General features: G+C 38.3%; 1 protein-coding gene across 2 annotated transcripts; it reads left to right on the plus strand.

The window, feature by feature from the left end:
* The first annotated feature begins 678 nt into the window (after window positions 1–678).
* On the plus strand, window positions 679–14,861 carry sult1st6 (sulfotransferase family 1, cytosolic sulfotransferase 6). Of its 2 annotated transcripts, none has more exons than XM_046853701.1 (7): window positions 679–924; window positions 11,011–11,139; window positions 12,282–12,379; window positions 12,590–12,716; window positions 12,812–12,906; window positions 14,216–14,396; window positions 14,483–14,861. In XM_046853701.1, exons 1-7 carry the CDS (start codon window positions 735–737, stop codon window positions 14,593–14,595), a joined length of 933 nt encoding a protein of 310 aa, XP_046709657.1. In that variant the 5' UTR covers window positions 679–734; the 3' UTR covers window positions 14,596–14,861. The 2 variants fall into 2 exon arrangements, with proteins under 2 accessions (XP_046709657.1, XP_046709656.1); XM_046853700.1 differs by lacking the exon at window positions 679–924 and adding an exon at window positions 4,575–4,907.
* Window positions 14,862–15,337: the final 476 nt, after the last annotated feature.

Genomic DNA, 15,337 nt, shown 5'->3' on the forward strand with positions numbered 1-15,337 from the left:
TCAATGCTACAGGTTGTTTCGTTTGCTGCTAGCTATTTTTAGCGAGAGAATTGACAAAGTAAAAACTTTGCACGGGTCTTTTTCTTGTGTTTCATCTACAGTTTGACTTTACATCAACTGAGTTCCTACAGTGTGAGATGGGGATCATGTTTGTAACAATCGCAAAGGACGATAAAAATCGTACGTGTCCCGGCAGAAGAGCTGTTAATGCTTCAGTTGAACATTTGCAGGCAGAGATTTCTAATCCACACGTCACTGATAAAACATGACACCAAATATTTTACTGATATTGATCTCTGCTCTCCTTTTTTTAGCTATGTAGACAAAAGTGGACAGTTAATTGCTTTTATACATGCTGGACAGAAGTACATCTATACTAGAATGACTCAGGATTTAATGTATTCACCACATGTTCGGTTAAGTAGTCAAAGCAAACCTAAAAGTAATAGCATTAAATATTACATCAATTGGAATATGTTGATTTGTTCTAGTATATATTAATTATATTGGAAGAAAACCTAGTCTGAAGGCGTGACAACCTTCTGAACTTAGTTTGGATCATTTGTTTGGCATTTTCACTTTGCTGTTGAATTTCAACCAGTGCCACCTGATCACTGTGAGAGAGGGCAGATTATGTCAGAGTAGAGTAAGCAAACAGGCCTGACAGGTTGGCCTGAAAACCATTTGAACCTTCACAAAAACATAGAAGCGATGTGAAGAATCACACATCAAAAATGGACAAGAAGGAAGACCGCATGAGTTATGAAGATGCTGTAAGCAAGGCAAGCAGTGCGATTTATCGTTTTCCTCTGATTCAGGTGCAGGGTGTTCCTCTCAGAAGCTTGATTGCTCAAAACTGGAGCTCTATTTGCGCTTTCTGCCCGGATGCATCTGATTTGCTGATCTCCACCTATCCAAAAGCAGGTAAACACACAATTAGAATATCATTAAAAAGTTGATTTATTTGAGTAATTCATCACACACAGACTTATATATTTCAAGTGTTTATTTCTTTAAATTATGATGATTTTGGCTTACAGCTTACCCAAAAAAGTTAATATCTTAGAAAACTAGAATTTTGTGAAAAAGTTCTATATTGGAGACTCGTGGTGTCTCACTCTAATCAGCTCATTAAATCCAAACACCTGCAAAGGTTTCCTGAGCCTTTAAATGGTGTCTCAGTCTGGTTCAGTCTACTCAACCATGGGGGAAGACTGTTGACTTGACAGTTGTCCAGAAGACGATCATGGAGGGTAAGACAAAAGGTCATCGCTAAAGAAGCTGCTGTTCATAGAGTGCTGTATCCAAGCACATTAATGGAAAGTTCCATTATATCCATGGGCTACAACTGACGCATTCCTTGTGTCAAGCAGCTCCTTAACCAGAGTCAATGTCAGAGGTGTCTTACCTGGGCAAAGGACAAAAAGGACTGTTGCTTAGTGGGCCAAAGTTGTATTTTCATTTCATTTGGAAATCAGGGTCCCAGAGTCTGGAAGAAGACAGGAGAGGCACAGAATCCAAGTTGCTTGCGGTCCAGTGTAATGTTTCAAAGTTAGTGGTGGTTTGGGGAGTCGTGTGATCTGCTGGTGTTGGTCCACTGTGTTTTATCCAAGAAGAATATATGGGGTATTGTAAAGAGGAAGATATGAGACACCAGACCAACAATGTAAAAGAACTGAAGGCCACTATCAGAGCAACCTGGGCTTCCCTAACACGTCAGCAGCATCACAGACCAATCGCCTTGCTTGCCACTGCAGTACAGTGGAACCCCGTTGTACGAGCATAATTCGTTCTTGAAAATTGCTTGTGTGTCCATTTGCTCGTATGTTCGAACTGATTTTCCCCATAAGAATGAATGTAAAAGTGATTTAATCCGTTCCGAGACCTCATTCGATCGCTTATTTCTTCACTTAAAAAGTATTTGTAGCCTATTTTTAAAAACAAATACACCGCAAATTACCGTAATATAAACATAATTTAACACTTACTCATGTGGTAGTGGTTGATTGCGAGTGTGAGACGCGCACCATGCTCATAACCTCCTCGGTTTCCATGGTAATTCTATTTACTTTCGTTTTCACAGCACCATCACTGATTTTCTTGGGAGACATTTTTCAAGATTTCCAGGGAAATAAAAATATAAAACTAAAAAAAGTTACTATGGGAGAGCGTATGAATACGGGAGCCACTTTTATTTGGGTTTTTTTGTGTCGATCTGCTAAGTGTCCCACGCAGCACGTTTCGCACACACACACACACACTCACACACACACTGCCACAGTTACGTTTTTGTTGCACTGAACAATGAGTGCGACTGAGTGATACGTCATCAACTAAGCGACTGATGCGACCCTCCGCCGAAAACGGGGAACCGGCAGTGTGAGTTTGCTCGTGCCTTCAAAATTTGCTCGTGAAACAGGGTTTCACTGTAATTCATGCAAAGGGAGCCCCGACCAAATATTGAGTTCTGTACATGTTCATATTTTTCAGCAGCCCAACATTTCTGTGTTAAAATCTTTATTTTTTGGTCTTAAGTAAGTATGACCAAGATAAATAAGTATTGAGATGAATGATCCGTTGTGGTGATGGGTTTTAAGGACAATTATCACAACACATACCTATGATGGGTTTTAAGGACAATTATGAAAAAAACATACCTATGATGGGTTTTAAGGATAATTATCAAAACACATACCTATGATGGGTTTTAAGGACAACTATCAAAACAAGGCAGACACCCAGGCCACGGGATGTTCTTTTTCCTGGAGGAATGAGTACAATAAATTATCACCAAAATCAAAGAGTATTTAGTTTAGCTTCACCCCTCCAATGATTTCGGGAGCTATGAGCTTTCAAAAGATATCCTTTAAGCTTTTGGGAGACAATATCTATGCTTTGAGGCACAATTATTTGACCTCCACCCACTATGCTTTCAAGAGACAACATTTCAGTCGCACCCTTAAAGTATTGTGAGACATTTTTAGCTCCACCCACTAATCTTTTGGGAGACATTTTAACCCATGCTTTAAGTATTGGCAGACAATATTTTAGTTCAACTCACTAAGCTTACGGGAGACAACATTTAAGCTCCACCCACTAGGTTTTGGGAAACACATTTCACCTCCACTCACTAAGCCTCCTAAGCTTTTAGGGACAATACTAAAGTTCTGTAAGTTTCTGGGAGCCAATATTTTAGCCCCATTCCGTAAGCTTTTAGGAAACGCCCCACCACAAAGGTTTTGAAAGACCGCATATTTGCCCCTCCCCCTAAATTTTTTTTTAAAAAGCTTTTAAAAGACATAATATTGGCTCCACCCACTAAGCTTTTGGGAGACATTTTAGACTCAAATTTTAAACATTGGGAGACATTTTTAGCTCCACCCACAAAGCTTTTAAAATAAATTTTAACCCCACCCTTTAAGTATTGGGAGACATTTTGTTAGTCTACCCACTAAGCTTTAGGGAGACATTTTAGCCCAACCCTTTAAGTGTTGGGAGAATTTCTAACTCCACCCACTAGTTTTTTGGGAGATGCATATTTTAGTCCCACCCATTTTTCAGGGTTCCTATGGAATCCTATAGTCACAAGGTCACAGGAGATTTTTAAAAGCCATCTGGATTCCTGATATTAAACCTATTAACCGCTACTTAGACGTTGAATGTTTTCCTCAAAACCAATTTAATTGAACTGCATTTTATTACATTTTCTTTCTGTTTCATGATATTTGTATTATTCAAGGAATTGGTTCTTCACTAGTGGTTCATCAGACAAGGGCATGGGGTCACAGGGGAATTTGACAAGCCGCGTAATTGTGACTTGTTATAGAATATTTTTAAATAAATCCAAAGATTATCGAAGGGGCTTCGATTCGTATGGCGTGAATTTCACCCCTTACTATTTGTTTAGTTGTAAAGCAGCATAAAGTAAAGCCTGAGCATTCCATCTTCAACATTATGTGGATTGTGTGCGGTGTGTAAAATGGTATACACCCATCTGAAATCAAGCCCAGTTCCTGTCAGGGGAATTGTTGAATCTCTGCCAAGTGTCTGGAAATGGTGCACACGAAACAGAATTTCATTGCAGTTCAAAGTTTAACTAGAGCTGAACTTGCACCAGGGATGGTCTGGAAATATCTGATTTTAAACAGTAGAAACAAAACTCGGAAACTGCTGTGAAAATCAGTTCGGTAATCTAATGGTCCTAAAGTACCAAATACACTGGTCACTAAGATATTACAAATTATTTTGTCATGTCCTCTGAATGTATTTCGAGAGCTTTTGTTTGCATTACATGAACTTCCACACACACCTACAGGGAAAGATTTGTTCTTAAAAATTGGCCACAGCTTCACCCATTTATCCCATGCATGAATTTGGCTGTCTCTACATTTTTCTACTAATGCCAATACAGCAGATGTTCCCAAAGCAAAAACTGAGATGGTGTGCACTTCACTCCTGGAATTTTTTTCCCGCTGTTGCCTGAGTGTTTATGTAACAGTTTTGCACTTCAGAAACCCCCATAACGGGACAGAAAAAGGTGGGGGAAGTGGGAGGGAACGAGAGCATGCACTGATATCAGCACTTGTAGATATTTGAAGAGGAGAGAAGATCAGCACTGCATCTGGAACTCCATTCCCTTAATGGACATATAAGATTTGAAAGGTTAAGGACTGTGTTTGGTTCGGGTCTGCATACAGAACCACTAGGGAGATTCGAAATGGACAAGGAGGAAAAACCCATGAGTTATGGAGAAGCCATAAAGAAGGCAGCGAACGTGCTCCAGCGTTTCCCTCTGGTCGAGGTGCGAGGCATTCCTCTCATGAACTTGATTGCTGAGAACTGGAGCTCGGTCTGGGATTTCTGTCCAGATCCGTCCGATTTGCTCATCTCCACTTACCCTAAAGCAGGTAAAAACCTCACAAAGTCTCTATTGAGAACCATTTGGAAGCATTTGTGGATTATTTCATATGTCTGGAAGACATATGAAATAATCCACAAAAGTTTCCAAACCCCCCAAGAAGCATGGTTCTTGGGGGTTCAAAAATAATGTGTAATTGACTTTACCTCAACCTGATATCTGGACTGGAAAAAGGCACATTAAATAAGATGATAAGGTATATTTAACTTCAGTTTCTTGAGGTCTACACCAACCTTTATTGAGTTTAATCAATATGGCAAGTTTAATTTACTAAGCATGACATTATATATAGACACAAAGCTTTAATGAATCAAGTATCGTTTTACTTAAAATTGGTTCGAAAACACGGAAGAAATACACAGAAACCACATTCAAACGTGATGTTGTCATGTGACGTCACGTCAAAAAGTTTGCAAGCTATGGCACAACGTACTTTTGAAAATTGTTTCGAGTTACATTGTTAGTCATTAATGCACATGACGATGTCATCAAGTATAATAATATAAAATATTTATTTTATTTTATTATGCTTTGATTCGTCAAAAGAGTCGTTTGTTTGTTGTGATCAGGCTGGTTGCATTGAATGTGTTTGATTCGCTAAAACAAAGCAGTTTATAAGAGTCGTTTTATGAGTCGTTATTTACTGGTATGTTTTTATTTTTTTTTTTTTATATCACTACATTGCAATGCCGCTGCTGTAAATCGGTCGAGAAAACTGATTCAATTTATATTTTATATATTAGGATACCAGCGCTGGGGTGGCAGATAGGGTGGCAATGCTTTTTCTTAGGGTGCCAGTTACCACCCCATGCCACCCCGGTAGATCCGCCCCTGACTTTAGTTATACTGTGGAAAAAAACAAACAAACACTGGAGACTACTTTCCTAAATAATATAATGTAATACGATCATTGGTTCAGTAAATGTTAGAATACAGAAATCTTCACAATATCAACAGTTATACATCTGTAATTTTTATTTTTAATTGTTTATGACTTTCATTCCTAAGCAAAAGTCCCTAAACTGTTACTATAGAAACAATACTGTATTAAAAGCCAAGCATTCGATATAAACCTGACGTTTACTAGGCGCTTGATTTACAAGATTTCCTCAAAATATTAGCGATCAATCTGTAACCCTTTTTTCAGAGGCCACAAATGGAACTGAAGTGTAAAAGCATTCCTGGATGATTGCATTCAAACAATAACATCTGTATTGTTTCATTTTTAGTCTTTAAATCTCAAATATTCAGTGGTTAAGACACTTTTTTTGGAAACAGACATTTGCCACCAAGCTTTGTTTGCTTTGAATATAATTTGTATTAATGTTTAACTCGGAAGTCAACAGACTCAGGAATAAATTCCTGACTGTCTGACAAACTATATATTACAAATCGGGAATGTGATATATAGCTTTCACTGTTAATTCATTTTAGTAGTAATCGACACAGGAATTTAAAAAAATCTTATAAAACGTCTAATATTGAGGTTTTATGACAAAAATAAACTCTATGAACTCGAACCTCTACTCTTTTAGGAAGATGTTCCATTTGATGTTGGAGTGTGATTGTGGAGATTTGTGCTTACTCAGCCACAAGGGTGATGGTAAAGTCAGGCACTGATGTAGGTGAGGTGGGAGGAGGAGGCGGTTCCTGGAATGCTGTCACCATTTACATTCATCTTAAAGGTGTTTGATAGAGTTGGAGCTCTATAACAGGAGATCTTCCACTCCAACCCATAAAAATTATATCTTCATGGAGCTGGCTTTGTGCACAGGGGCATTGTCATGGTTGAAATCTCATATCTCATATCTTATATAATGCTACCATGAGGGATTCAATACAATTGTGTGCCTACATCTTTGTGGTAACGTTGTGGGGAAGAACCACATATGGCTGGAAAAGTCAGGTGTCTCAATACTTTTGTCCATATATATTTTAAAATGCAGAAAGTACACAATGCAAATAAAAATCTACTGGGTTCACGTTGGCGATACGTCTTGTTTGGTTTTCTAGTTCACTGATATTGACCTTTGCTCTTGCCAATGATCCTGACTTATCTGCATACTTCAGAACAATCACAAGCAGTGAAAAACTGATTCCTGACTTCCAGTCAACACAGCGGTTTTATAGAATCTGTTATATTTCATTGCAATTTTTTTTCATCTGTATTTTTCATCTGTAACACCAGTGATGATTCTTAGCCTCAGCTCAGTTTGAACCTCTTTCCTATTTCTGTAGCTTTTAGATTTTTTTACCTCTTGTTTTGAACAAACAAATGTGGTTCATTATAATGCATCTAATATTCAGTTCTTAGTAATTAAATATTTTTGCTCAAAAACAATAGAACCGGGTTTTTTTTTTTCTAATCGATTAATGGATTCATTGATTGATTGATTACACACATATGTACACAAACCTTTTTCCTGAGGTCACTTGAGCAAGCCAGTCTTTTGGGTAACACTTAATCCACCACTTAATACCACCATGTCACAATTATAGTGTATATAATGTATGTACTATTGGGTATCAGCATTCTGTGATAAGCCTTGAAGGTGATTAATGGTAATAGTTCAGAGTAAAAACAATGTGAGTTAACACGACTCAATTGTCTTCTGTGTATCAAACATCTGCCAGTATACACAACAAAATTGGCGACGAGGTCTGGATCAACAACTACAGACGCGTCAACAAGACTTTAATGGACATAAAACAGGAAGAGAAGGATCGTGAAAAGACAGTGTGAGTCACATGAAAGAGAGAGAAGCTAATTAAAGTGTAAAGCTAAACTGCAAACGAGCAAAAATGTCAATGATTGGAACAATCACCACATTCGTTAGTAATGCTGAGCATTGGGGGACTTATGTGGAAAGAGTGGAAATATACTGTGGGGCTAATGGCGTTGCAGATGGAAAGAAAGTGGCTGTTTTGCTGAGCATGATGGGAGCAAAGATGTATGGACTGCTTTGTAGTTTGTTAACCCCTGAAAAGCCAGTTGATAAAACGTTTTAACAAATAGTGGACATTCTAAATGAAAATTTGAACCCCAAACCCCTATAAATTGCGGAAAGATTCCATAAGCGTAACCAAGCAAAAGGAGAAAGCAAGGAAACCAGACTCAAAAGGGAAACTCATTCGCATTTGGGTGACATCAAGAGTGTGATTATAGTCTTTAAACAATACAGAACACTGGAGAGTGAGAACTAACATGAGCACTGAAATGTAAGATTATGAGTGATGTTTTTTCTAAAATTTCACTCATAAAATAGCTCTACATTTGCGATCATCACAGATCCAACAGCACCTTCTCCATGCCAAAACCTTTAAACACTCAAGGAGGTCAAATCAGCAGCAATTGAACTTGTATGTGTTGAAAAACAGAGGGCTTGCATTGTTCGGACGTGAGTGGCTGAGGAAAATACCTCTGGACTGGCACACAATTAATAAACCTGGATGTGTCCCAACAGGTCACAAACAAAGAGACACAAAAGACCCTAGTGCAAATGACAAAAAATGTGAAAACCTGTGTTTCAGAAAGGAATAGGAACACTTAAGGGAATAAAAGCGAATTTGGATTTCGAAGAGACACTTCTCCCAAATCTGTTAAAGCTCGCCCAGTCCCGTACGCAATTCATCCCAAGGTGGAGGCAGAGCTGGATAATTTGGAAAAAATTGACATTTTGCGCAGTAAGATGTTGGACACACTGCATGAAGAACATTTGGCCACTGTAAAAATGAAAAACCTTGCCCGAGGATCTGGCAAAGGCTTGTCCAGGATGTCAAAGGACCCAGAACTCTCCACCATTAGCTCCCCTGCATCCTGGGAATGGCTGTCAACACCATGGCAAAGAGTGCATGTCGACTTTGCTGGACCATTCAAGGACTCCATGTTCTTGATCGCCGTGGATGCGCATTCCAAGTGCCCTGAAGTTGTTCAAATGAAGACAACCACATCCGAAAAGACTGTTTCTGTGCTAAGAACAATAATCTTCAGAAACGGGCTGCCAGAACAGATATGCACGAATAATGGACGGCAGTTTGTCTGAGACGAGTTTTAGAAATTCATGAAGCTGAATAGAGTCAAGCACATTACTTCCACACCATACCATCAGGTTTGATAAGATCCAAGCGAGATCTTAAATTAATCTTCAGGAATTCAAGATTTTGCTTGGATCTCATCAAACATGTTTGACGAGATGTGGAAAACAAACAATTTGTGCACATGAACAATAGACAAACAAAAAAACTTCCAAGTAGGACAAGAAGACTTAGCATGATGGCAGCCAGGTACCATCACCACCAGAACTGGACCCTTGATGTACACAGTAAAGGTTGGAGACAACACATGGAGACGGCATGCAGATCAGCTGGTGGATCGTCGCTGTTATCTGTTCCTGATTCACCTGACAATGTCCCTAATTTTAATGACAAGGTCAATGATGCTGTTAAGACACATGAACCATCCTAAAACGCACAATGATAAATAAGATGTGACTATTACAGGTATCAGCATTCTGTGATAGGCCTGCCCTCTAGTGGTGACTCATATAGTGATGTATTGAAGTTAATATTTCAGAGAAAAAACAAGTTAACATGACTCAATTGGCTGCTGTGTATCATCCATCTGCCAGCATACACAACATATAGAAACCATCAATACCATACAAAAACACAATATAACAACACATGGCATTACAGAGAGAGAGGCATTTCACATATGGAGGGTGAATACCATTTTACTAAAGCAAGCTCCAAACCTCTACACTACTATGTAGTGATGCTGACGCTATTCTTGGCCAGCTAGCTGGTCCTGTGAGGCAAATTTGAAATCTGATTGGTTAAAGAAACAGACCCATTGCTCATATAGTCTAATGAACATCGGCCAGCACTACTGATTTTGAAGGCCCTGGGCAGATTAGATTGCCATGGCAGCACATAGGGGCTAAAATCTGATTGGACAAAAAAAAAAAATCTAACATCCACATACACGTACTGGAAGTAGTGCAGCCGAGAGAAACGATATGAAATGAAGAGAATAAACTGTTGGGAATAAATTAATACAATTTAATGGTATATTAGAATTTACATTGCATATGTAGGTCAGTGCTTCTAATAATGTTTAGGCTAGCAGAGGAAGCTTTGCTGGCCCTGACTTTTAAATAGAGAGTAGCAGCAGTTTATACGTAACAATCTAGTAGAAACTCTTCTTTGATATAAACACATTATATTTCAAGGGGAAGTGCAAAGTAATGAGGAGTGTGTTAGAGAAGAAAAGAAGAGAGTGCAGGCAGGGGGGAGTGGGTGGAGAAGAGCGATAGCAGGAGTGATTTGTGATAGAAGAGTATCTGTGAGAGTGAAAGGGAAAGTTTATAGGACTGTGGTGAGACCTGAGATGTTGTATGGATTAGAGACAGTGGCATTGAGTAGAAGACAGGAGGTGGAGCTGGAGGTAGCAGAGCTGTAGATGAGAGGTTTTCGTTGGGAGTGACGACGAGGGACAGGTTTAGAAATGAGTTTATTAGAGGGACAGCGCATGTAGGACGTTTTGGTGACAAGGTGAGAGAGGTGAGATTGAGATGGTTTGGACATGTGCAGAGGATGGACATGAATTATATTGGTAGAAGAATGCTGAGTATGGAGCCACCAGGTAGGAGGAAAAGAGGAAGGCCAAGGAGGAGGTTCATGGATGTGGTGAGGGAAGACATGCAGGTAGTTGGTGTGAAAGAGGCAGATGTAGAGGACAGGGGGGTATGGAGACGGATGATCCGCTGTGGTGACCCCTAATGTGAGCAGCCGAAAGAAGAAGAAGAAGATATTTCAAGGGGAAGAACTAGTTTTAGACGTTGTATCTAAGGCATACAAACACACATCCTGGAGCAGGAGCTTGGAACTTGTTGGCAAACTTGAATGAGGCAAAAGGCCAGAAATATTAACTGTGGACCTTTTTTTTCTTCGAGTTCTTAAAAGTATACTAAACAGTGCATACTATTTAAAAATATCAAGTGAGCCCCCAAGTGTGCATCATTCCTAAGTCCTCCCTACCATCCACCTTTACACACATACCTTTCTCAAATATGTGTCTATTCTTGAAATAGGTACCACATGGACCCAGGAAATAGTAGATCTGCTGCTGAATAATGGAGATGCCGAAATTTGCAGGAGAGCTCCAACCTCCGAACGAATCCCATTTCTGGAGATCTTTTCCCCTCCTCCAATTCCATCAGGTAAAAACACAAACTCTAACTCATTCGCTTGCTTTACTTACTAAAACCGGTATTACTTATTGGATATGTGTTTCTTCTGAAATGTACTCAAGTTTTTGGGCAAAATGTAATTCATCTCTGTACTTAAGTCATTTTTGGTTTGTTTCCAAAACTTTCTAGTTTTACTTTGGATTAAAGATATAAGCAATTTTGACTCTCTACTCAACTACATTTATGATTTGATAAATGCACTTTTTACTCCGCCGTATTTTAACTGACAATGACCGTTTGTTGCACCTCTGTTGAAGATGTCATTAAAGTTTAACGCTCCTTTTTAGCACCACTGGCCACATTTTCAGTCCAAAAAGAGCCAAAGTCCAAAACCTTTGAGAATCAGCTTTTTTTTTATTAAAAATTAATAGTGAGACTGAGAGATGCATCAAAACCCAGCCAGTTCTGAATGATTTACTTCGATTTATTTGTCCATTGAATACTAACGGTTCTTTGTGACATGACGTGTCATTTTATTTGTTAAATGAAGATCCGTTTTTGAAAGATTGCTTTACTACTTTGTCTTGTTTGTTGAGCGACTTGTTTGATCGTTGTTTGTTTCATTCATTTTACACGAGACTGTGCGCTGCATGGAAAGCGTTATATAATATTATTTATGATTTATATAATTATATTCATTAATAAATATATATTCATATTTATTTCATTTAGCACATTATTATAATTTAGGGTTTTTTTTATAAAGTGTAGTACAATTTTACATGGAGTATAAGCGTATTCATTTAAAAATGTATGGTTGATTCATCGGTTATCGGCAAGTATGTAACCTGTAGTTATTAACGGAGCCTAATTATTTGTTGGATTCACCCACCAACCACATGCATATGCATAAGTAAGTAAATGTTTTCATTTTAATAGCAGTGAATATGAAAAATGACATTATGACAGTGATAATGCTCTTTTAATAGACTTTTGAAAGCATCTGGCATTAGGAGGCATAATAAATACATTTAAAAATTATAATAAAATCTCTACAATAACACTTGTATTCACAGCCCACGTCATTTCCTGCCCCCCATTAAAGAAAGAAACCCCATGTAACTATACACTGTATGGCTAAAAGTAGATTTTTTTGTCCACCTGTTCTTCAGGGCTGGAACTAATAAAAAAAATGAAACCGCCCAGATTCATCAAGACACATTTACCCATACAGCTGGTGCCTGAAGGATTCTGGGAAAAGAAATGCAAGGTGAGTATTAAAAACTTCATTTCATTTTACACCAAGAGCAGAAAATTGTATGGAATTTTGTGATATAATGGAATGTCAGTGCTTTGTACCAGTCCACTGTAAATAACCAACAAATTCAAAAATGTTTTTTAATAATAATAATTGCTATTATATAATAGCAATTATCAGCCAGAATATTCACCTTTCTATGTACACCTATTGTTTTTCCAGGTTATTTATGTGGCTCGAAATGCTAAAGACAACCTGGTCAGCTATTACCACTTTGATCGAATGAACCAGACTCAGCCAGAACCGGGTCCATGGGAAGAATATATTCAGAAGTTCATTAAGGGAAAATGTAAGATAACCAAAAAAAAAACGTTTAAAGATCTGCTTTCATACATTGCTTTTGCAGTACCTGAAAACTGCCGCTCTTCACTATTATGTCCACAGTGGCCTGGGGATCGTGGTATGACCATGTGAAAGGTTACTGGAGAGAAAGAGAGAAGAGAAATATCCTTTACCTCTTTTATGAGGACATGAAAGAGGTATGAGATGTTTTTAAATGTTTCTCAGCCATTTATATCATGTAGTTTATAAAATAACATAGTAGCCTACAAGCTGAAGCCTTCGTACTATATTTATTGACAAAAAAGTAACCATAATTTCACAAAACGGTTATTTAATATAAATATTTATTTATTTTTTATTTTTTAGAAATTTAGATATATGGCAATCATAGTGGGCTTTCCTTGACCATATTTGAAGAATGTATTCAAAAGAAAAAAGAAAAAAAGAATATATATCACATAGACATAAGCATTCAGACCATTCGCTGAGGCCGTTCGAAATTCAGCTCAGTCGATTTCCACATTAATACATTTTCGGTTTTCTTTTCGTTTTTTTGGCCTTCCGTCCACACTGAGACGTTTTTAATCAACAAAAATGAAGAAAACGCTCTCATTTTCACGCCATTTAAAGAGATGGAAAGTAAATAAATGGCGCCGGTCGAAGCGCCTTATGTTTTTCTCACGTGCGGTGTGAATGAGCAACTTTTGGGAAACGTTTGAAAACGAAAGTGTGGACAAAAGTCTTTCGTTTCAAATGGCAAAATTTTTACAATTTTAAATGCACAGAGAAAGGCATTAAATGACAAAACATTAAACGTGGGTTGATTCATTTGCATACGAATCAGATGTGCAAGCAAACACGTGACCAGGTATGTTGAGATGAAGGTGACTTGCAGTGGTGGACGAAGACACACAAACCATGTAGTATTAATGCAGTAAAAGTAAAATTGCTCCTATTGGACTTTCACTTGAGTAAATGTACTATGATTTATTACGGCTATAATGTTCCTATTATCATTTTTGTCACAAGATTCTTGATTAAATAAAGACTCTAAGACTCTTAACACACCGATTTATTACATTTATCATGAGCCCAAAACCTTCATTTCAACTACTTCAAATAAAATACGGCCACCGGTGTCGTTTATTCGTCTCAGAATGTTCTGCTTGCTGTCGAACTAACGCTGAACTGTATGTTAGTGATAAGTAGAAACCACCAAGCGCCAATCAAAACAAGTTCAAAACTGAGCGAGCGCTTGACCCCGATTGGTGGCTTGATGCGTGTTTGACCAAGTTTTTATCCTCATAAATAAAAGGAATGATTTCCCAAAATGTAGTTGAGTAAAATGTAAGAGATTTATGAAATGTATTGAAGTTAAAGTAAAAGTCTCCTCAAATGAAAATACTTTATTACTGTCCACCACTGGTGAACCCCCAGTTGGAATCATAACCCCCAGTTCGGGAAGTCCTTGTATACGATGTGTTTCGGTTTCCATTTCGAATCCAGGACCCTCGTCGAGAAATAGTGAGAATCATGCAGTACCTGGACCTGTCGCTCCCCGACGACATCATCGACAAGATCGTGGAGTTGACATCCTTCAATGTCATGAAAGACAACCCAATGGCCAACTACACGTTCATCCCAAAGATAGTGTTCGACCAGTCCATCTCTGCTTTTATGAGGAAAGGTCTGTAAGCACGACGTTAATAACATTTCCTTACCAAGATGTATAATCAATGACCAATGTATGATCAGTGTGTTTCTTCTCTACAGGAGAGGTTGGAGATTGGACCAACTACTTTACACCAGCTCAGTCCCAGATGTTTGATGAAGACTACACCAGACAAATGGCTGATGTAGATATTCCCTTTCGTACCAGCATTTGAAGGCGTCATTGAGAACCTGCGCTGGGATAAACACTAACCATTGATACACCAAATAAAATGTGACAACTCATATTTTTATGAAGGATTTGTAAGATGAAAAGATCTCAAAGATTGTACTGTGATTACTATATATAAATGACAGAAATCTAAAGACAACCAAAAACAGCAATTTCTGACCGTTTCTTTTTAAATGTTGCCGACATATTTTTTAAGCGTTTTGACCCAAAAAATTAACACCTAAGTAATAAACAGGATGTTTTTGTGCACCTTGATTATTTTTCTGTTAATATGTAAATGTGGTGAGTTTCATAATTGCATTTGTTTCCTCGCCGGTCTCACGTTTTTCTCTCTTGTGAAGTTACTAAGACAGCAGCTTGCCTTGTTAGAGAGGAAGTCTTACATACGTCTTTTAGTGTCCCGTTACAGCATAGTCACAGCAGAAAACACCACAGCCTTCAAACATGGCCGCAACAGATACCACTTCTCGCACATTTCCCCCACAATACAGCAAACAGGGTTAGGGTTAGGATAGAATCAGCCTAACACTCTGTGGGGAGGAATTACAGCACTTTTTTTTACTGTAAAGACAAAATAAACAGGACAAATACACTGATCAGACATAACTTCATGACCACCGGTCCCCCTTTTGCTGCCAAAACAGTTCTGACCCATCTAACATTTACTTGTTCAGCAGTTTTAGCTACAGGAGCTCGTCTGTTCGATCAGACCACACGGACCAGCC

This window comes from Silurus meridionalis, chromosome 7, assembly GCF_014805685.1.
Source record: "Silurus meridionalis isolate SWU-2019-XX chromosome 7, ASM1480568v1, whole genome shotgun sequence".
In the NCBI taxonomy this organism is placed as follows: domain Eukaryota; kingdom Metazoa; phylum Chordata; class Actinopteri; order Siluriformes; family Siluridae; genus Silurus; species Silurus meridionalis.